Source organism: Alligator sinensis, unplaced genomic scaffold (assembly GCF_000455745.1).
Source record: "Alligator sinensis unplaced genomic scaffold, ASM45574v1 scaffold140_1, whole genome shotgun sequence".
NCBI classification, from domain to species: Eukaryota; Metazoa; Chordata; order Crocodylia; family Alligatoridae; genus Alligator; species Alligator sinensis.
This window is the reverse complement of record NW_005841836.1, coordinates 6,769,043-6,791,015: the sequence shown is the minus strand read 5'-3', so window position 1 is coordinate 6,791,015 and position 21,973 is coordinate 6,769,043. Positions and strand designations below refer to the sequence as shown.

The 21,973-nt window shown below is 40.8% G+C and overlaps 1 protein-coding gene across 11 annotated transcripts in view; it reads right to left on the bottom strand.

Moving 5' to 3' along the window:
* PLCB4 (phospholipase C beta 4) overlaps positions 1 to 21,973 on the bottom strand; it is a 361,997-nt gene that overhangs the window by 101,450 nt on the left and 238,574 nt on the right. For all 11 annotated transcript variants that reach the window (XR_003093691.1, XR_003093694.1, XM_025202256.1 and 8 more), the window contains 5 exons: positions 18,027 to 18,106; positions 15,896 to 15,949; positions 10,858 to 10,939; positions 5,352 to 5,452; positions 4,678 to 4,735 (listed from right to left, as the gene is read on the bottom strand). Coding sequence is in view for 9 of the 11 variants with exons in the window: in XM_025202256.1 (XP_025058041.1) it covers positions 4,678 to 4,735; positions 5,352 to 5,452; positions 10,858 to 10,939; positions 15,896 to 15,949; positions 18,027 to 18,106 (375 nt within the window). In the remaining 2 variants the exon portion in view is untranslated. The remainder of the gene's footprint in view (positions 1 to 4,677; positions 4,736 to 5,351; positions 5,453 to 10,857; positions 10,940 to 15,895; positions 15,950 to 18,026; positions 18,107 to 21,973) is intronic.

The window sequence follows — 21,973 nt, the reverse complement described above, 5'->3', positions numbered from 1 at the left end:
CAGGACTATATAATGCATGACTATTATTCAAGAATGTTTCATTATTAATGATGATAAAGAAAGAAAGAGATGGGCATTTTTTAAAGCTAGAACATACAGAATATCCTAACTGTAAATTTTAGCATAATATAGAAAAAAACCTACTTATGGTTGTATTAAAAGCTCGAGCAAGTTTGATTATAAAATTAATTCTAAAAAGAGTCAAGTGTAATAACTTGTACTGTTCACTCATTAAAGTAAAATAATGAATATAGCATATATGTTAATAAAATGTTAACATGTAATAGTTAATATTTCATTATTTTGTAAATCTTCACTCTATTCACAATTCTTTTACGCAGGTCACACAAATTGATAGGCCTAATTAATTTGTAAGTTCAATGTTATACCTGACTAAAATTAAAATGCTTATTTCTGTAAATATTATAAATAGGGGTTATTCAACTTTCTGAAAAATCAGTGTAGGTTCATGGAGCAAATAAGTAAATAATTAAACATCTTCATAATACTAACCCCAAAGTCATAGAAATTAATTATACTGGGATTTCATCATATCTTACACAGATAATGTTAAGACTATATTTAGGTATTCTAGGTACACTTTATCAATGACTTTAAATAAATCACTAAAAGCCTGATTCACTAAATATTCACTTTGGATTGTGCAATGAGATTTTCACTTATTTCACTCTGAATTACAGCTGCACACTGTGTGCCTGATTCTCCATTAAAAAATAAAATAAAATTCCACAGAGTAGTGGTATGTAAGCAGATGCAAGCAAACATAAATAAATAAATATGACCATGGAAACACTTTCTTTTACCCAGGTAGGTGCACAGTTTCAGAGCTGTCATTTAAGCAAGATTCACAAATTTAACATAAGCCATCAGCATACTGTTGATCAGTGATTTAGGAGCGGACAGTGTGGGATGCATGTGGTTTATAGAGACAGTCTATGCATTTTGTTGTAATTTCTTACATATCAGTTTTTTTGTGATCTGTTCCATATCTAGGCATATCCAATCAAAAATAAGCAATGTGATTTCTTCCTTACAATCCACACAATGGTGTGCGTGTTTGATTCATTCTAAGAAATTACAACTAATGCCAATTTAATCATGCAGTTGATGAAGCATCCTTTAGATAATGCGGCTGACAATCTGCAGCATCTGGAGTATCACAGCTGAATTGACTACAGATTGGCTAACTGGACGTCCAAGTAAAACTCAAGATGAAATATGAAATGAAAGCAGCTAAATGCAGGACACATCTTGCTAAGCATCACTTAGCAGCACAACACTTGCATGCAACTGATCAGCCTACCATATATATTCATGAGGAGTGACAACATTTGCACCATTAGTGAAAATGCACCATTTGGAACATCTGAGGGGAAGCAGAGGGAAGGCTCTTTCTAAACAGTGCTTTCACTCCCACCCTCACTTTCCCCACAAATTATAAGCAGAGCTGAAGTGACAGGGGAACAAAATAAATGGGAAAAGGCAAAAATGTGTCTTCATAGCAACTGGGGTTAAAATAAAAGGCAGCAAGAAACTAACAGCAAGATGTTTTGCCTGTAGTCAGGATCACAGCTCATTATCTTATTTCTTAAGTTGGGTAAAATATGTCTCTCTACATTTATTTAATGATGAAAAAATCAGGACTAATTGAGACTTGTTCAAGGTGTTACAAAAATTAATGTCAAGGAGCTTTTCTCATGTAAATGCTGGTTAAGTTGGAGGCACAGAGCAATTGTAACACAAAATAACTGAGCTGACCAATATTAAAAGCATGGGGTTTCACCCATTAAGACAACATGCCCTACGACCAATCACGTAAGTCCAACAAAACTGCTGTTACTTGTTCTAGTTACTATATTAGACAGCAAACTAGATGTTCCTTAGCCATATAAGGGTGAATGATGTAAGATTGAAGGGAATGAAAAATCCTGATTCATTTTGGACAGGGAAAAAGGAAAGACCATTTTCTTCACCAGAGGTGGTCTCCCTTTTCCAAGTTGCCTTGATTATTGACATCTAAAATTACTTTTGGGTTTTTTGCCCATTTCTGACACGCAACAGAAAGAAAGGTGTCTGTGATATTTAAAAGGTGGTAGGTTATTCAAATGAGGATTTGCTCTTTTTTTTTTCAGATTCTCTCCTTGTCCACCAGAAGAGGGAAGCCCTGGCAAAATAATTTAAACTGATATTTATCATAGTTCCTGTGGAAGGGCTAACCTAAACTTTGTGAATGCAATGAATGGCAAGAATAAGTCCAAGTAGTTTTAGGTCTAATTTATTTTTTCTACTTTTTTCTTTAGCTTGACTTTTAAAAAAGAACACCTCCAACAAGAGCTCTGAGTGCCTGACAATAATTACATTTATAAAAACTGCCCTGCAGCATTAACACTGGTATATAATTAAATTAATTGTCAGCCAGCAGCATTTAACAGTTAAATAGTGGTAACAGATTTTCCTCCGCCAAAGGACAATAAAAATGGGAAAACTCCAGAAAAGCCTCTTGTTCCCTCATCTATTGCTAACAAGCTGTAAAGTAAAATCCTTCTTCAGCCTGGCTGAAAAATCACTAACTTCAGGGTCAATTGGTAAAGTAGGAACAGAAGAGAGATGTCTTAATCAAGAACGTGTTGCTAGCAGCTCCCTCCCTTTCATAATGAGAATAATCTTTTATATCGTCCAGGGTAAGCACTTCTGCTCATTGCAGTGGTGGCCAGATATCACAAGAAGAGAAATGAACTCTTATGTGGGAAGGTCCTGTGTCATTTAGCACCTTACTAATCATGAACATCATCTTAAACTCTGTTCAGAGACCAAAAGAAAGCCAGCACAGAGACTACACCAGTGATGTCATGTGCTCAGCATAGGATGTCCCACTCAATAGGTCAGATGCTGCATTCAGTACCAGGTTCAACCTTCAAACATGGAGCTAAAGGACTAGGTACAGATTTCCTATGTTTAAAAATGTAAGGGTAAGGATGCATACTCCTTTACAGTTGGCCAGATAAGGGAAGTTTCTAATAGTTTAAAAGGACTGTAACCTGACAAAGCATTGAAGAGGCAAAAATTCAACTGCTGCTTTCTGTAAAGACAACCCAGAAATACCCAGCCTTTCCAACATTTGCAGGGATGAGTGCCCTAGGATGTTAGCTAGTGGACAATTCTTGGAAGTGTAGAATTTAAAGGGACATTCAGTTTTCTTTCAAATAATTCAAGAAAAACAAGTTAAAAAATTCACAAAAGTAATCTGTCTAGGAGCTAACATGATTCCTTTTTAACACCACAAATAAACATGCACACCTGTATGTGTATGAGGGGGGAGAAGGGGAAGAACAGTCAATAAACCAAGGCCTTTCATGTTGTATTAGACAGGTACAGTATGTTTCAAACAGTGATGTTCATCCCCTCCTAAAATGAAATTTGGATGAAGAGTCATACAGGGTGGAGGGGCAGCTGTAGCTTTCTAGCAACTGAAGTTGTTCTGTTCTGAACCCAAGTGCAAAAAGGATGCTTAAGTAGGTACAGAAAATTGATTATAATAAGACTAATCACAATAATGAGGTTAAATGTGCATAAATGTTTTCAGGATTGAGGATTATATGGAAGAGAAACTGAAAAGTATTTGTATTTTCCACCATTAATAAGACTAGTGAAAATGCATATTTTATGACTTTATAATACTTTCTTTGTTTATTTTGCTTTTGAGTAAGGTGTAGTATTGTTTTTTGAAAAAGAAAAAAAAAGTCCCACCTTTAGATATGATGTTAACTTGAAGCAGGAGAAACTTGCTTAAATCTTTTCATGTAAAAATTAAAAAACAGCAATTAAAAAAGTATTTGGATAACCCACCAGCTCCCTAAAAGACCCTAACTAAAAGAGGAAGAAGTTTATAGGCCATAGATAAGTATTTAACAGTCCAAATGCTGGGATATTTCCTTGGTTTTGGTAATTGATTTTTTGAAGTAATTTTAGTCAAATTCACTTAATGGATGTATAACTTAAACTGGGCCGTACTCCCCCACTTTAATATTCTTTAGGAATAGAAGAAAATAATATTTTGTTAAATACTTTTTCTTCCAGGAACTAGATTTTAAGAAATACTGTGTAGTTCATTTTACCTTGTAATAAACATACATCTAAGATATACTGCTGTCATTTTATTTTTCTTTTAGTTCAAAATTACATCTCTACTAAACTATTTTTAAGATCCATAGATTTGCAATACGTAGAAAAGATCGTTGATGGTAGAGAATCAAACTACTCCATCTAAAAGCCCATGTCATTTTCCTGTTACTCAGAAAAAACAGCAAATCCAACAATCAGATGTCTAAAAGTAAAAACAATTGCTTGTAATAAAACAGTGACTGTATTTTAGTTTAACTGCATTGAATATAATAGCATAAAATTTATAAAACAAACACAACAAAAGTTACACACCACAGCAAGTAATCAACAGAAGCAATCCGCAAAGGCAACATATAGAAAGCACAAGAACATATAAGGTTGGAGCTGATTTTTGCACCTGGATGTTGCCATAATGGAAAGATCAGCAGATCAGAAGCATAGCAAATAATGGCATGATGCATGCAATGAGAAGACTGGAAGAAGCAAGCCACGGCAGACAGACTTGTATGGTAGTTAATGTATGAAAAAGCTTACTTCATTTAGAAAGCTCACTAATTGGTCTACCGTTAAATAATCAGTTTTGTCTCCATTGCTGAAAAGAAATTTATTAGAAAATGTAAGTTTTCATATATGATGCTACAGTAGGTATGATTTACATGTTGACATTGTTGATACTTTCAAAAACCTAATTTTCTAACACTGAAGCAGCTGTGTAGTCTCAAAATGAAGAGAGACTGCCAAGGAAAACATACTAACTGTCTGTGCTTGTTGTAATATAATACTTTCTGTCCTTGCTATTATTTAACCAATGTTAATTCATAAAACATGTAAGTCCTCTACTTGAGAAGAATCTGAATGATTAAACTCTTAGATAATCAGACTTCTGACTTAATCTAGTTAGTTAACATACTGTGTTAATAAACCTAAAGGAGCAAGTTAAAATTGTTGATAGTTAGTAAAGCCAATGCAAAAAAAAAAGTTCCAGGTGCTTTCTTTAATTTATGTAAATGTTGATCTAAAATGCGGAGTGAACTTTTTCATTGGTAGCTTGAGGGGAAGAGAAGGGAGAAGAAAACAGTTTTGGCTTTGTCCTCTAGTTCTGTTCATGGTATTACAAGTAAAAAATAGGTAGTCTTTGTAGCGTAGTATCAGAAACAAAAATTATAATAAAACAATTTTAAAAGAGCTTAATACTAAATTTAACTTACATTTTCCTAAAGAGTTCCTCTATGTCAGTACGAGGACATATCTTTTGTGTTAATTCATAAAATTTCTCATAAGTAAATGCTGCAGGCTCAATTTCATCATTCTGCAAAGAAGGGTAAAAATTGATGAGTCCTCAAACCCCTGCTTATTTATTCTTACTCTATCAGCATGTCCTAGTATTAGAAAAAAAGCGAGTGTCAACTCAGTATCTTAAAGCTTTACCTAGTGCATGTGTTTCTATTAAACATTCTAAAAACAGCTCTCAATTTGTTCTTGCTACAGACATATTTAATGTGCCAATATTCTGGCTGTAACACAACATTAATTCTATATAAAAAGCAGACATAAAGGCAAGCCTTCATTTTACCTGTTGAAGACAGGAAAAAAAACAATTCAAGGTACAATGCAAATTTAGAATATTTATATTCCACTCACTGAGACATTTAAAAAAAGCCCCAACGTTAGGCAAAGGTTATAATAACACTGAGAGCCAACTTGGACTCCGGCCAAGTGTAGGCACAGAAGTTACAAAGAGCAATTCGAAATGCCCCTCTGCCAGGAACCAAAATCATAGGTGCCTCCATTTTTCTCTTGTCATCTACACTAGCACTTCTAGCATGTTCAGAAGCTAGGTAGATGCCATGCTCAGGAACTCCATGGCAACTACGTCCTGCCTCAGCTGCATTGTAATTTAGAGTTGCTGGGAGGCATCTAAACTTCACCTAAATATAGGAAAAATAGATATTGGAAGGCCATAACCACTAGGTTACAAAAGCAGACCCCTCCTTTCTCTCTCTCCACATGGTTATGCACTGGTCCAGCTTCAACAGGAGGATTAATGCGTGCCTTTAGACTATTCTACAGGCTGCTGTTTAGGGCTAGGAAGTGGGAGATATAGGTTTAGTCCTTCCAGATTTGTAACCCCAGGTCTTCTATTTTCAAAGGTAAAGCTTTAACCATTAGGCTTTGGGGTAAAACGTGGGCACTATTACCACTTCCTCTACTTTCTTCTCACTTATCTCAGCAAACGGCCCTAACATTTTCAGTAGTCTATCTCCAAAAATACACTTCAGCTCTATCAGAAGTGGAACTAGGCATTATATGTCACAACTGAATGGAGATGTCTGATAGACAGCTTGAGACAGGTACCCAAGATACCCAAGATACTGGGGTGGAGTGAGGGGGGAGAGAGGAAAGGGGGGGAAAGGGAGAGTTCAGACACAGCCTAGTACTTTTATCTCACAAAACTGGGAAGTTGACATTAACACCAAGGGTGATTATAAGGGTATAAGCTTACAAGATGAAAATCAGGAAAGCCAAGGCACCGTAAAGAGACTATAAAGAAACATAAAAGCCAACCATAAGGCATTCTATAAGCATGGCAGAAGTGAGGTGAAGACCATAGAAAGTGTGGATTATTTGCTGAATGGGGAAAGGAATCTAATAATGGTTGATGTGACCCGAGTTCTCACAAAAAGATCAACTATCAGAAGACAAACATGGTTAACAGCACAGGACAGTGGAGCAGATAATTAGCCTAAGGTAGGGGAAAAACAGGTTAGAAGTTAGACAACCTGGATGTTTTCAAATCAGCAGGGACAAATGAGATTAATCATGGAGCATTCAAGAAATTGGCTGAGGTAACTGTAAAACCACTGTCTATTATATTTGTGAACTCATGGAGATTAGGAAAAGAGCCAGAAGACTTGGAAAGAACAAATATAATGCCAGTCTTTAGAGAAAAGGAAAAAGGAGGGCCCAGGAAATTACAGACCATTCAGTCTAACTTTGATATTTGCAAAGATACTGGAGCATATCATCAAAGAAAGGATCTATTTCTAAGCACCTAGAAAACAGTTGAGGAGGTGTAACAACCATAAACTGATCAAGAGAAAGCCAGGCTTAATCAACCTGATTTTCTTCTGTGACAAGATGACAGGTTTTGTAGATGAGGAGAACCACTGGATCTGATATACCCCAACTTTAGCTAGGTTTCTGACACTGGCCATGTACAGACATTAAATTTCTCTTGGGATAATTCCTGTTCGACCAGTAGAAACCATGACTGTAGAGATGGTCAGGATTTTTCTCATAAGGCAAAAATCGCTACTCTGAAAGGAAAATAACCCAGGACCAACCAGGATTATAGCACTTCTAGGAGAGTTTCCCCTGGAAGAATGAATACCTGTACACGTTCTCTTCTGATAGAAGCCACAGCACAGACCTCCAGCAACCCAGGTGTTTTACTTCCCCCACCGGTCCCATGGGGACAGTGTGTCACTTTCTGGATTCTGCTGCTCCAACTGAGCAGGGAACAGAACAGGGCTCTTTCACAATTCCCCCACTGAGCTACATGGACACACAGAGCAGGTTGGGTCAGCTAATAGGGGCTGCTCTGTGCACTGCTGCCAAGCATATTGGGAAGCTTGCAGATCATAATGAGATGTGTACACAGGGGCCCCCTGACTGCACAGCATCAGCACTGCAAGCTCTCTGCTCTTCAGAGCTAGGGACAGACATTCAAAAAGCCCAAGCCTGAATTAATTCAATCTTTGCAGGTTAGTCTAACATGCAGAGACTGAACCAATTTGCAAGTAGAAAGACATCACTTTTAATTCAGGAAATGCCAGCACATGCCTGAAGTGGATCAGGCTAGAAACCAGAGGGAACTAGAATGAGTCCTCCCTTCTCTTCCACAGTTCTGAGCTGAGGGAGTGGGGAGGCGAGGGTGTGGCCAGGTCCTGGCAAGACGCTATGATTAGGGAGGAGTTTAAACGCCCCTCCTGGCCTGCACAGTCCCCAGCCGGGGTGTGCCTGGAGGGGAAGGGTGAATCAGCCTTCGCCAGGCTTTTCCACCTCCCCATTCATGGAGCAGGGAGTGTTGACAGACCCCGGCCCCCAGCTAGCACTCTGAGGCAAAGGGCGGGGGTGAGGGAGGACTGCTTGTGTGGACTGAATGCATCTGTTGATAAGACTGAGCTTTTCAGTCTCCCTCTCCCTGCTTCTTCATACTGTCTGCAACAAACTTACAGGCACTGCATTCATTGCAAGCGAGGTCATTTCTCACCTCTCTCTGTCCCGTTGAACACTGACAGCAAGCCAGAAGCTAGCAGGGAGCTTATCAGAACACAAAGCTTATCAGCCCATCAAGAGAACAAATCCTCTTTCTCATTAGTTCAAGCTCTTCCTAAACAGCTTGTTGCAAAGCATTTTTAAGGAAGAAGGGAGGGACATTGCCAGCTGACCTGTTGCTTAGGTCCAACAAGCCCTGTCTGCCTCTGTCCTAGTGAAACTGGAGACACACACATAGACACCGTTCAGCGTTAGCTAGCATGGGGGTGGTGTGACTGTGACCAGATGCCGCCTGGGGTCTGTGCTGTGGGGGAGAGGGAAACCCTGCTTGAGCAGTGAGACACGAGGGGGTGCAACAGGGAAAGCCAGGCAGACGCTGCTGTCTCCTGGCTGCAGTTTTCACCTAGGGAAGAGAAGGGTGGGGCCAGCTCTGGTCTCTGAAGCAGACAGCCCAGCCCAGCCCAGGCTGAAAAGCATGCTGGGATGCTGGGGGACTCTGATCTAACTTAAACCAGGAAGGGGTCTGGGACAGAAGTTCCATAAACCAGTTTGACATAAATCAGTTAAGTCTGCTACTACATTCAATCAGGTTTATCTTAAACCAGGTTTGGCCATTTTGAAACTGGTTTATGTGCACTGAACTTATCTTCTGTTACAGGTTTAAACCAGTTTCTGATCACTTAAACTGATTTATGTGTAACTTCTGTCCCTAGCTGAGGGATTCATCATTTGAGTGTCTGTTCAGGAGTCTCTGTGCAAGTTTTTCTACCAGAAGAACAAACCAGGAGAATCTGAACATGTGCACACAGTCACTACAACATTCTCATCAGTAACCTAAGGAAAATATAGGTTAGATGAAACTACTGTAAGGTAGGTGCATAACTGGTTGAATAATTGTGCTCAAAAGACAGCTCAGTATCTAACAGGCAACTGTTGTTGAAAGGGTTTATCAGAGACCTGTCTTGGATCATGTGCTGTTCAGTATCTTCATTAATGAAATAGAGGATGGGGTTGAATGCACACTTAGTAAATGTGCAGATGACACCAAGTTGGGAAGAGTAGTAGCTAATAGCTAATAGCATACTGAGATATATTAACAGAAGTTCTGCAAGTAAATCAAGGGAAATTATTCTTCCATTCTGTTCAGCACTAGCAAGGCCTCACCTGGATTACTGTCTACCAATGTTCAACAGAGTATAACCCATCAGGAAAAACATGGACAAACTAGAAAAAGTCGAGAGGATAAAAACACAAAGGATTAAACATCTAGAAATATGCCAGGGGTGTGTGGCATGGCCCTCTTCCTTGGCTCTCTTAAGTACATTTAGCAACTCTGCAGTTGCAGGACATTTAACAGTACCCTAACTTCCCTGTATTACCAGTGGCAAGTTACAGTGTTCTTGGTTTCCTTGAGCTATGTGCCTTGCTTGTGCAGTTTTAGGAACAGGTTAAATAAAGACTTGTATAGGATGGTTTGGATAGAGATCCATTTGCCTAGAGCAAGGGGCTAGACTAGATGACCTTTGGAGGTCTCTTCCAGCCCTACTCGTCTATGATTCTATAATTATATGAAGCCATGATAAAGGAGGAGAAGTTGGAAAGATCTGAGGTCATTTAGAGGGGAGAAGAGAAGGCTGAGGTAGGATCTGATAAGTCTTCAAATACAAAAAAAAGGGTGTTATGAAGAGTATGATGATCAACTGTTTTCTGTGTCCACACTGGACAGGACAAGAAGTAATGGTCTTAAATTGCAGTAAAGGAGATTTAGGTTGCATATTAGGAAGAACTGCCTAATTGTGAGGGAGGGTGGTTAAAGCCTGGAATAGATTACCTAGGAAAGTTTTTATAAAGTCTGGCATTCAACATTTGTGAGAATAGGTTTGAGAAACATTTATCTGTGATAGTTTAGACAGGGATTTTTCTCCCTTAAACAGAGGGTTGGACTAGATAGTTTCCTGGAGTCTCTTCCAGCCTTATTTTTCTATGATTTCTTCTAGACATTTTGGGGTTTTGAATCACACTTTGGAGGCACCTGCTGTTCCCCATTCTATGTAGAGAGCACAAGAGTGACTTCGCAATCTCATTAAGCTAACTCTGAAGTCTCTTCGTCGACCATACAGGGATCCTAGGCACCTAACGGATTAATCCTGAACTACCCTTTTGATACAGGCACGCAAAGCTTAGATGAGATGATACCTAAGTCAGGTGTTGTCGGAGATGCTTTGAACCCTGGCCTGAATATAGGCCTGGCCTGAATATAGGCCTTATTACATTTTTATGCTTAGTAAATATCCCTCCTCAACTCTGGTGACGAATAAGTTGTCTGAGCACCACAAGCATGCTTTTCTAACAATCCAAACAACCTAACTTATAGCTATAAATATGAACAATTCAGCAATTTCTTCACATAAAAAAATATTCAAAACCGGTAAATACCTTTCCACTGGGAAGACCTAATTCCTTAAGTGCCTGAAAGATCACCTTTTCCGTTTTACCTGATGCAAAGGTTCTGGTAATGCTTAAAAAAAAAAGAAAAAGGGTGAAAGGAGCAGTTAGTTGCTTTCTAAATAATCAGTTCCAGTTCCCTACTAGTCTTTTTCACCAACATTTTCTCTGGTTTCAACTGATTGATGCAAGCACTTCCAGTGACAGCTATACAATAGCACAGCTATAACACTGCTTTCAGTTCCACAGAGCAGAAATACCCTGCCTGCTCTCTGTGTAAGCTACCTATTACCAGATTTATCAAAATAATGAACTGCCCAAAGAGCTCAGGGTTTTGTTCAAGATACTGACATACAGAGCTGTGCTGCACATTATTCTGTTGGCAGTTTTCAGCTCAACGCAGACAAATTACTGTGTCTAAAGCACAACATGCTCTACAAACAGGGCAGGTATTACAGGACTCAGCTCAAGATTTCTCTACATCCATAGTGGTAATTCCTTCCCTTTTAGATTTAGTTTGTTCTCTTGAAAGCTGCAGTCCCATAGAGTAACCATAATTCATTCCCATTCCGTTCTTTTTCTCCTTTCTGTTCAAGCGATCCCCCTCAACCCAGACCATCATTCCAGTAAGCAGGCTTGCTACTCAATCTTCTCTCTACCTCCTTTCCCCAAAAGGCTCCTTGACTTACTGGTAGTTATACTTGACTTCCATTAAAACTCTTTCTCTTCCAGATATAACACGCAAAACTAATTCTACATCTTCCCCATTTCCATCAAGACTTCTATAATCTAGTTCCTTCAGTAAAAGCTGCATTATTTCACTATCCATGAAACTGACAGTCTCATTCTTACTTGAAATAAAATAATCCAAGAAACTTGTGCTATCCAGTATCTTTAATGTGAGGTCTGTTGTTATAAATGTTTCTGATGACCAAAAATAACCACAGACTTTGAGGGGAAAACCACCACAGCCAGTCTTCCTGTCTCTCCAAAAAACTGAAACAAAAATAGGGTCTAACAACTTGCCAACTCTGGACTTCAATATAAATACAGAAGCTTGTGCCCATATCTGTTTCTAATCCTAACACAAGCTTTACATGACCATAATCCGCTGAAAATACACAACCCTCTATCAGAAAGTGAATCTGCAGAGGCTTGTCGTAAGTATTGTGAATACTAAATAAATTCAGAAAGTGAAAGATGTGAAATAAACTTGCTGTTATTTGTTTCCATAGCAATCCAAAGTTGTTTTATTCTCTAAAACACTTTAAACGATTTATGTAAATATTTTTCTACAACTAAAATAATGAGAAGGAAGCCGAAGATCTAAACGAGAAAATTATATTTTCCCCAATTTTCAGCCAAGACGTTTTAAAAAGAGCTGGATCCCTATGTCCCGGTTAGGCACCTAAATAAATGACCTGATTTTAAAACTGGGTGAGTTCCAACCCACTCCCACTGAAGTATCTACTTAGGAGTCTAACCTTAGGCACTCATTATTTTAAAGTACCAGGCATTTCTCTTTCGAAACCTTCCAAACTTTTAATAACATTTCACCTCTCGGATGTGGAGGATTGCTAGCTGCAAAATTTATCAGCTGTCTCCGGTCCACTAGGAATTGTACATCTACTCTAATAAACTGTCCTCAGAAAGCAGGTGGTTGGTGTCAAACACCTCTTAAAATTGGTATAAACAATTAAGGAGAAATATCGAGTCAAGATTCTGTGGATGCAGACAACTCTCTTTAAATGTCAAATTATCTTTTATTTTCATCAAAGAATACAGCAGACATAGTGGCTTTTCTTTGTATTCTCATCTCCAGGTTTTGAAAGAGAACTTGGTTATTGCTGAAGCAGGGGAGATCCCTGGTTAGCAAACTTCTGTAGGAGTTTCTGTCATGTTTCACAATGCAGTTTTTCTGAAAAGTTTCAAAGTATTTTCACCACTGATTGTAGTGGCACATTTACAGGTACAAGCTGAAATGATGGGGATAGTCTGAAACCCATGCAATTGTGTCTACACAGAGTTTTTCACAGTTTAAACTACATCAGTTTTTAAATCCAGTTTAGTATAAACTAGGATCATTTAGATTAATAGATAAGACCTTCCAATACAAAACTGTAGAAAATCTATTGATTAATGTTCATTTTTATAAGAGACCCCTGTATTTTCAACCATATCAGTACCAGAAAATTGCCCCTTACCAATTCCTTTGAGGCCCTCCATGTTGCAATGGGAAGGCCACTCACCCTCAAAAGCTCTAGGGAAGCTCTTCAGGGAGTGGTTCTTTCATTCTCTAAGACAGGGACATGGTGGTGTTTTCACTAAAGATATCTTTCATGAGCCCCCACAAAAATCTGTCACACTTTAGTACAGCCACTGAAATAAGTGGCTTAGTTTTCAGAGGTGCTGAGCACCTACAACTCCCGATGAAGCAAATGAGAATTATGTGCATTCTATGCACCCTATTTTGAAGTTTAACAGGGTGACACTAAATTCACTACTGCATTTCTCTTAGAAGTCAAGCACCGCTTTTGTTCTCTTTTGGACTAAGTACAGACAGTCAAAAAGCCCAAGGCTGAATGAATTCAATCTTTGCACGTTAGTCTAAGCTGCATAGACTGAACTGATAAGCAAGTAATCAGACATTCACTTTTGATTCCAGAAAAGCAGCCATGCACCTGCAGTGGCCCAGGCCAGAAGCCTGGGGGGGGGGCTAGAGCACACCTCCCTTCTTGGCTGAAGCAGACAGCTTGGGCCAAGGTTAGGTCACCCATGCTCAAGGGGGAGGTGCAAAGCATCCTGGGATGCTGGAGGGCTGCAAGTTAACTTGCATCTGAAGGGATATGGGACAGAATTTCAATAAACTGACTCAACCTAAATCAGTTCAGTCTGATACTATATCCATTCAGGTTTATCTTAAACTGTCTTCAGCCATTTTGATAGTGGTTTATGTGCACTGAACTTCTGTTGTGTTATAGATTTGAACCGGTTTCTGATCACTTATACCGGTTTATGTGTAATTTCTGTCCCTAACCTTGAAGTTTCAGAAACTGAGGAATTCCAAGTTTCTGTTCTATAAAGTATGAAACAGGATCAAGATCTATAACAAACTGCTGAGTGATTGTGTGGATTTATGAGAACAAAATTCCATGCCAGAGAGTGCTGCTGGCTGAAATCCACAGACAGTGTTCTTAACCAGTAATGTCTAAATTGGCATATTTATAGTAACAACACTACAGTGTATGGAAAATTCAACCCTTCTACTGGCATACCTGCTTAGTGGTCTACATATTAAATAGGATACTGAATATTAATTATTCACTCAAAAGACTGGACTTCTTTTTGGCTTTATTTTAAGTGTGTCAGGTCATGAGATGCCAACTCACTTCTAAGTGAGAGTTTAGTATAGAAAGTGTGTAAATCTAGGATAACAAGTTATTTAAGTAATAAAGGTTCCTGCTAAGGTAGACACTCTTAGCAGGCAGTAAGTGTGAGGTGCATTATTGTAAGGAGGAATAATTTGGTGGACACTAGAAGTGACCAACCATATGGAGAGAGTGCGGAGTAGCTAGCACAAGGTAAGTTCACATCCCTAGTTACTGCCAACTACCTTCTGCTTCCATATGTGTCCTAACATGCAAGTTTGTATGTGTCTGTGGGCAGAAAGTCAGCCTCTGTAGCATTGCTTTCCAGTGCCTAACCTGCTTCAGAACTAGGAGCACTAAACAGATGATGATCCACGGAACTTTGGTGCAAGACTGAGGAACAAGCAGGGGATTGGCTTGTGAAAGCTGATAGATAAATATGATCCCTTCATGCGCTCTTCCTGGCTGCAGTTCTTGAAACGTGCAACCAAGGAGAGCTGCAGGCAACGTAGCAGGCTGTGCTGGTTTTTGCTCATTGCAAACTCTATCTCTCTTGAAAAAATGCATGGCAGGAGACTGTAGGAGGGTAACTCCATGAGGTATTCCTGCTCTGTGGCAGAAAGCAATATGGACCGATACTGTCAAAAGTGTCAACTTTTACCCATTTTATGTGTAACTAGGGGAGATGTCAAATCCATTGATAATTTTCCTAAGCATATTTGTGAGAGAAACGCCATACAACTAGACCGGTAATTCTCAGCCTTTCAGTCCTGTGGGCCAGATGAGGACTTCAGACTCCACAGACTAGTTTCCACAGACAGGACCAGTCTGTGGTCCTGATCCTGTATGGAATCAGTCTGTGGAGTTGGTTCATTAGTGCAATCTAGTGCACCAGCCCAGTATTGTGCACCCGATCTGGAGTGACTCTGCTTACCAGTGCAATCTGGTGCATGAAGTCATGCCATCCAGCTTGCAGTGAGGTCTCCCTACAGGTTTGGAAATTTATGGTGGACGAACGGTGGCAGTGTTATGGTGGAGGAATGGTGGTGCTCAACCTCTAGCCTGCAGACTGGATTTGGCCTGCAGGCTAGAGGTTGAGCCCCAGTGAGCCAAACATTAAGGAAAAGTAAAATCAGCTGCTTACAACACAGATTGTTGGCTCCACAAGTGCCTGTTTGATGTCTAGTAACAGGCAACCCCAGACTGTGCACTATTTGGTGAAAGCAAATATTATTCTAACGGTCTGTCAGTGAAAGAATAATTCGGTCAAAACTGCCTCTTCCAATTCAAATGTACCCGTTACCTTATTTACACTGCCCTGAGGCATTTGTTTTATGTTATTAACAAATATTATATAACTTGGCTTCTTCCTATGGACAAACTCATTGCTGATTGCTTGTAGTTTGGATCCGGGTCCTTAGTGACAAGTGGCTTTTGAAGTGAGCTGAAGGTACTCAACTCTTCACAGGATAGGGCCCTCTAGGTAAAGTTACTGCTTCCTTAAAGAGTTTTAGTTGTTTTACAAAGAAGGGATAAAAAAGAAAAAAAAAAATGCTGCCTTACTTCCTGTGTTGATTTATTATACACATATAACTGACAAGACTATCTGGCTTTATAAACATTGTACAAACATTACCTGAGCTCTCTTTCATCATGCTTACCTCCGAACAGGAATTTTACCACTTGTGTTTGTCAGAAATGCCAGCTTCATCCAGCTGAAATTTAGAATGAAATTATTTTTAAGTTTTATTTATATAATTAAAAGCAGGTACTTAAATTGATGGTGCTTATCATCTTTGATAATGAGTACAAATACCAAGAGAGATCCTAACTCTTTACTTTTTAATGCTGAAATGTAAGAAGTCATGTCATAGCAGATGGCTTGTGCCTTTTACCAACCACACACAGTACAGGGACCAGGTGGAATTCCAGTTCCTGTACTCAGGGAAACATAAGAACTGTTACCTTGGCATACACTGCAAAACTGAACAGGGACCACAGGCTCACTACCCTGCACACTGGCTTCCCAGGGGTTGGGGAATATTGCACCTCATAAATGGTGAGAGACAGCAGAGTGCTGACTTCCCCAGTGCTCTGAGGTTGTGGTTTTCAAACTGTAGTCTGCCACTAAGGGTTCTGCAATAGACCACAAAGAGACTAAGGATAATGATGGAGTGGGCTGGAGGCAGTGTGCCACCACTGCTGGGCCAGGTTGCCTGGCTCTGCATCAGTCTTTAGGAGGGGGTGAGGGTTCCATGGAAGAAGTAATTATATGAAAGAGCCCCATGACTTTAAGAAGTTTGAGAAACACTGCCCTAGGGAACTTAGAAGGACACTGTCTCCATCTTCAGTAGGGGTGCATTAATATAGATTTTGGGGGCCAATACCAATAGCTGATTTTTAAGGAGACATATTGGCCATTACGAATCCAATAACTGATACAAATGTGTGCAGCTAGTAAGTCTGTTGTGATGGAAGGGGAGGGGGAAGGGAAACGGTATTGGGGGGCAGATCAACGCCCCCCGCAGTGAGGGAAGGGGCAGGGGCAGATGCTGCCCAGCCAGGGTGGGGCAGGGCATAGGACAGAGCCTCGGCTCATCGCGGGGGCGGTTCCCACTGCTGCACGCACCCCGGGAGGGCACAGGGGGAGCATCTGCCCCCAGATCTGCACAGAGAGGGGCGGGCAGGCTGCAGCTGCGGGCTGGAGCCAGTCTGCATCGGACTCTTCCGGGGGGGCTGGGCTTGGGAAGGGGGCTACAGAGGGGGCTGCAGCTACCCCAAATTTTGCCACAGCCCTGCTCACAGCACCACTGTGTGCCAAGCGCAGCCCCAACTCTTCCCGGCACATGGGTGGAGGCAGGGCAGAGCTGGGGCTGCGCCAGATGTGCAGCTGCAGCACTGGGAGCAGGGCTACAGCAAAATTTGGGGTGGCTAAAGCCCCTTCCCTGAGCCCAGCCCCTGCCATGTAGAGCCTGGCACAGCCACAGCCACACCCACCCCCGACGAGCTATGGCTCTGTCCTGTGCCCCACCCTGCCCTGGCAGTGCCTGCCCCCACCCTCACTGAGGGGGGCATTGATCTGTCCCCCCATGCCCCTTCTCTCCCCCCTCCCCTTCCACCACAACAGACTTACTAGCTGCACGCAGCTCTCCATGCTGCTGAGCTGGGCTCCTCACTGCCTGTGTGCTAAGCTGCGCTTGCATGCACACACAAGCATTTACTGGCCAAATTATCAGCCGCATTGGGCTGATTTCTGATACAGCCAATTTTCTTTATATTGGTACCGATCTGATATTGGACCGATGTATCGGTGCACCTCTAATCTTCAGTGCTTCCATAAAGCAAGTGGCTCCATAATATAGAGCTGTGCTGTGAAAGCACTATTCAGACCAGAATAATCAGCATATCATTTGGTAGATACTCTCCTCCTTGGTATATCTATTCAACTTTCAAAAGCAGAAGCCCCTATGGGGGTTATCTACGTGTATCAAGGAAAGAAGGGACAAGATGATAATTAAAATCACAATCCAGATAAATTAAATGAACACTTGTAACTCTCTTCCAATGTCTCTTGGGCAGATGCCAGGCAATAAGCAGGGGAATTCTTATGGTTACAGTGAAATATGAACCCTCAACTAGGTTAACAACATTATCTCTGGGGGGATTTGAAGTCTCAGGAAATGTTTCAAGTGGGCTGTTTCGGTGACTTCATTTTTGAAGCAAGAACAAAATTGATAAACTAAGAAAGCACCTGTAGGAAAATATGAACAAGGGGTAGGAGGGAGAACTTACTGTTTCTTCAGACATGTCATCGGACTGACATTGTTAGCTCTGAAGTTATGTATGATGGATCCGAGCCCTTCTACCCATTGCTGAAAGACAACAAAATATACAAGCATTTGGCTCTGAAAATACATCCAAAAGAGGTTAGCAGAACAATGTTGCCCTCTGAGAAAGCTTTTTTTCCTTTCCACACAGCTATAGCAAACACAAATAACTTGACTTCTTCCCAAAGATGCCACACAACAGACAACCAGCATCTGAACAGCATATTACATCTTAATATTTAATTCTTCACAAAACAAAGCAATTTTGGCTCCTGAGTCTTTCCAAGCACATGAATGCCATTAAAATAGCTTACTGCCAGCAAGGGCAAGTTGCTCACTGATTGATTTGCTAAGCTCTCTATTTATAGCTTGTATAAATATAAATCTACCTTTTAGTTGCCGACGGTGATATTAGATATTACTAAGCAACATTACACAATATGAGATGACATATTTAACTGTTCCTCTTTTAGAACAGAAATGAAGCAAAATATGAAAAATCCATAGCAGGCCACAGACAGGCACAGCAACTGTGTTATGCGACTATAATCTATTCTAGCTGCCTGCTACATATTCAGACTGGCTTTCTTTCCAGTTTTCATCCTTAAAAGTAAAACATTCCACCAATGATTTGAACACCAGTCTGCAAGCAGCAATATAACAACACTTACATAAATCCTTAATACGGACCTATATTTACTATAGTTCATATCTAGACTCTCTAAATTTGTAATAAAGGACTTGAAGACAAGAGTCTAACATAACCAAAACTCTCACCTAGTTTCAGTGGGAATCTTGACTGACAAAGGACTAAAAATGATGGTTTTACAGAGTCAGTTTCTATCTCAGTTCTGCCAAGAGAGTATTGGGATTACTCCGTGGACTACTTACACTTGTGTAATTAACATAGGATTTGGTCCACTGCTTACTATCAACCTAATGACTGAAAATGCTTCTCACTTGAAGCCAATTTCTGTGTACGCAACTCAAACTGACTTGAGTACAATTCGGCATTTTTCACTTAAAATAGATGCAGTTGAGGATGTTAACCCAAAAAATGCCAGAGGTACAAATCTCCAAAAAAAAGATCTAATGCAGACCTCTGAACCGAAGGTGGAGTCTCCCCAAAGTAATGAGAATCCTTGTGAGTACAGGGCAACCAGGGTATCCAGATGATTTTAAGCTGTCAGAGAATTGGCTTCCTCAAAGGGAAAAGTGTCTTTTTTGGGCCAACCATAAGCTTCCCAATTGTCTGGCACAGCTTCGTAGAATGATCACACTTCATGCTGATTGTGTTTCTAGGCAGTCATTAAAGGATTAATAAATCATTAATAAATGTTACTAGTATGTTATAATATGGGTGCATTAACAAGCTGTTATAAGACATCGCTATAAGCAATGATGGGCTCATTGGCTTGCTGGGCTCTATAACAATTGATTAGCTATTTATTAAAATGCCTGATAACAATATATTGTTGCTCAACAAGCTATTCAGGTAGTCCGCCCTTGATGTGAAGTGGACTGCAAAGAAATATGCACACAGAGGGTGTGGATAGACATAATACCTGAACTATTCCAAGAATGTCACTGATTGGAAACCAGCTCACAATTAACCCGGTTTAGAGGTGTCTGCACATATGCTGCCAAGAGTTTTAAGCAGAACATCTTTTAGGCATTGCAGTGTTGTCAAACAGCCACCAGAGGGTAGTAGTGAATATCCAAACCAAATGCCTCCCAGTGGCAATTCCCCAGTTTCCCTAGTATTCCCTCAGCAAAGATGCCCCTGATTGGCTGGGTGCTAAGGAAGATGTCAACTGCCTTTCATTGCAATTGTCTGATCTTCCTTCTCACTGAATTCAAAACAGACCATTCCTGCACTTTACCAAAATATGTGTGGTGGTACCCTGACCAGGGGTGCCCATGGGGGGGGGGAGCTGCTGCCTAGACCCCTGCTTCTGGGTTCCCAGGAGCTGGGTGCTCTGAGGGAATTGCCATCATTTTTAAAAGGAACTTTCCACCAAGCCACACCCCTGAATTTACTTCAATTCCTGGCAATGTACCCTAGTACAGGGGTTCCCAAATTGTGATACACCTACCCCTGGAAACACACAAGACTTTTCTGGAGGTTGTGCAGGAGAAACTGTGCAACTGTGGATTTAATTTTCATTATAACAATAATTGGCATTTAAGGGGATAAAATATAAAACATATGCTGGTAGGGGTACATGGGCAGTTGGTTAATCTGGAAGGGGTACACAAAAAGACAAAGTTTGGAAACCTCTGTCCTAGTTCATTCTGTGCATCATAAGCTGATCTGGGGGTGAAGAGGTGGCTAGCTGGTTGTGGGGCTACCTGGACCCCTGTTTCTTCTTTCCTGGGGGCTGGGTGCTCCAGGGGCTGCCCAAGGTCTCTGTTTTAAGAAAACTTTGTGTAGGGGTGGCCAGGTGGGAGGATGCCTGGACCCCTGGGAAGCTGGGTATTCTGGGGGCTGTGCAGTCTCTACCACTTTTAAACAGCATTTTCCTCCCAACCCACTTATAAATTTCATTCTATTCATGGCAACTAACAAAGCTTTGGAGCATCCCAGAAAGATTTGGGGTGGGGGGATTAGGTGGGCAGAGGGGGTAACCTGCTTCTGGGGTCCTGGGGTGCTGGATGCTCCGGGTCTCCACATCAATTGCCATGAATGGAATTAAACTGACAAATATCTTGGGGGACACTGCTGTTTAAAAGCTGCAGACACTGGGCAACCCTGAGAGCACCCAGCACTCTTGGAACCCAGAAGCAACCTTTTTACACACCTGACTTTTACATACCTGACCACCTCTTCCCCCCACAACCCAAATCAGCCTGGGACAGCACAGATGCATACTAGAGTAACTAGTTTCCCTGCAGGGGCTTGGAAGGGGGGCGAGAGTTAAGAGCAGTGAAATATGGGATGCCTGAAAGATTAACCAGATACTAGTTACAGAAAGCTTGGCATCCATAAATCACACTGAACCAGTTCAAGGAGGACTGTTTCAAAATAATACCTGATTAATAATATATTGCTCCCTTACAGGCTATTCAAGTAATTTGCCCTTTATGAAAGTTAAAGGTAGATTTATATTTACATTAAAGTGGACTGCACAGCAATATGCACACAAACAGAGCAACCATACATTTGAGAAGGATTTGAAAGGCATGCTATCGCTAGATGGCAACAGAAGCATTTTATTATATATATGGACTAGGTCAAGCTGTGCCTGCTTTTTTCAGACCTTAAGAAGGGTGCCTTGAATCCAAAAGCTTGTTTGAAACTCTCCCAGCCATTAAGTTGGTCCAACAAAATAATCACCCACAAAAATCCTTCCCTCTTTATTATTATTTGCACATTCTTTTCTTCTTATAATTCCCAAAATCATTTCTCATATTATCTCACTTAAAATGTGATATATGCTGTACAAAGAAAAGTATGGTACCTGAATGACCTTACTGTCTCAATAGACAATACGGACAAGGAAACATACAAATGAGTTATTTTGAGGTATACGTTCTACTACAGTTCCCTATCCCTACCCCTAGCTCCCCTTCCCCTCTCATTCTCCTGCAGTTGCATTAGCTTATCTGTCCACATCATAGAATCAAATTAGGCCCAAGGGATGTCTGGTGAGAAAAAACAAAAGGGAAAAAAGCCAGACAGATGTTACTCATATTATAGAACCATAGAAAATTAGGGTTGGAAGGGATCTCAGGATATCATCTAGTCCAGGGGTTGGCAACCCCCGGCACCGTGCCAAGCATGGCATGTGAGGCCATTTTGTTTGGCACACCATGGCCAGCCCTGGCTCTGGGTAGTTGCTGCCAGTGACAGAGCCCGGGCTGCTCCCAGCAGGGCTTGCAGCATCCCAGCTGCCTGCTGGGAGCAGCCCA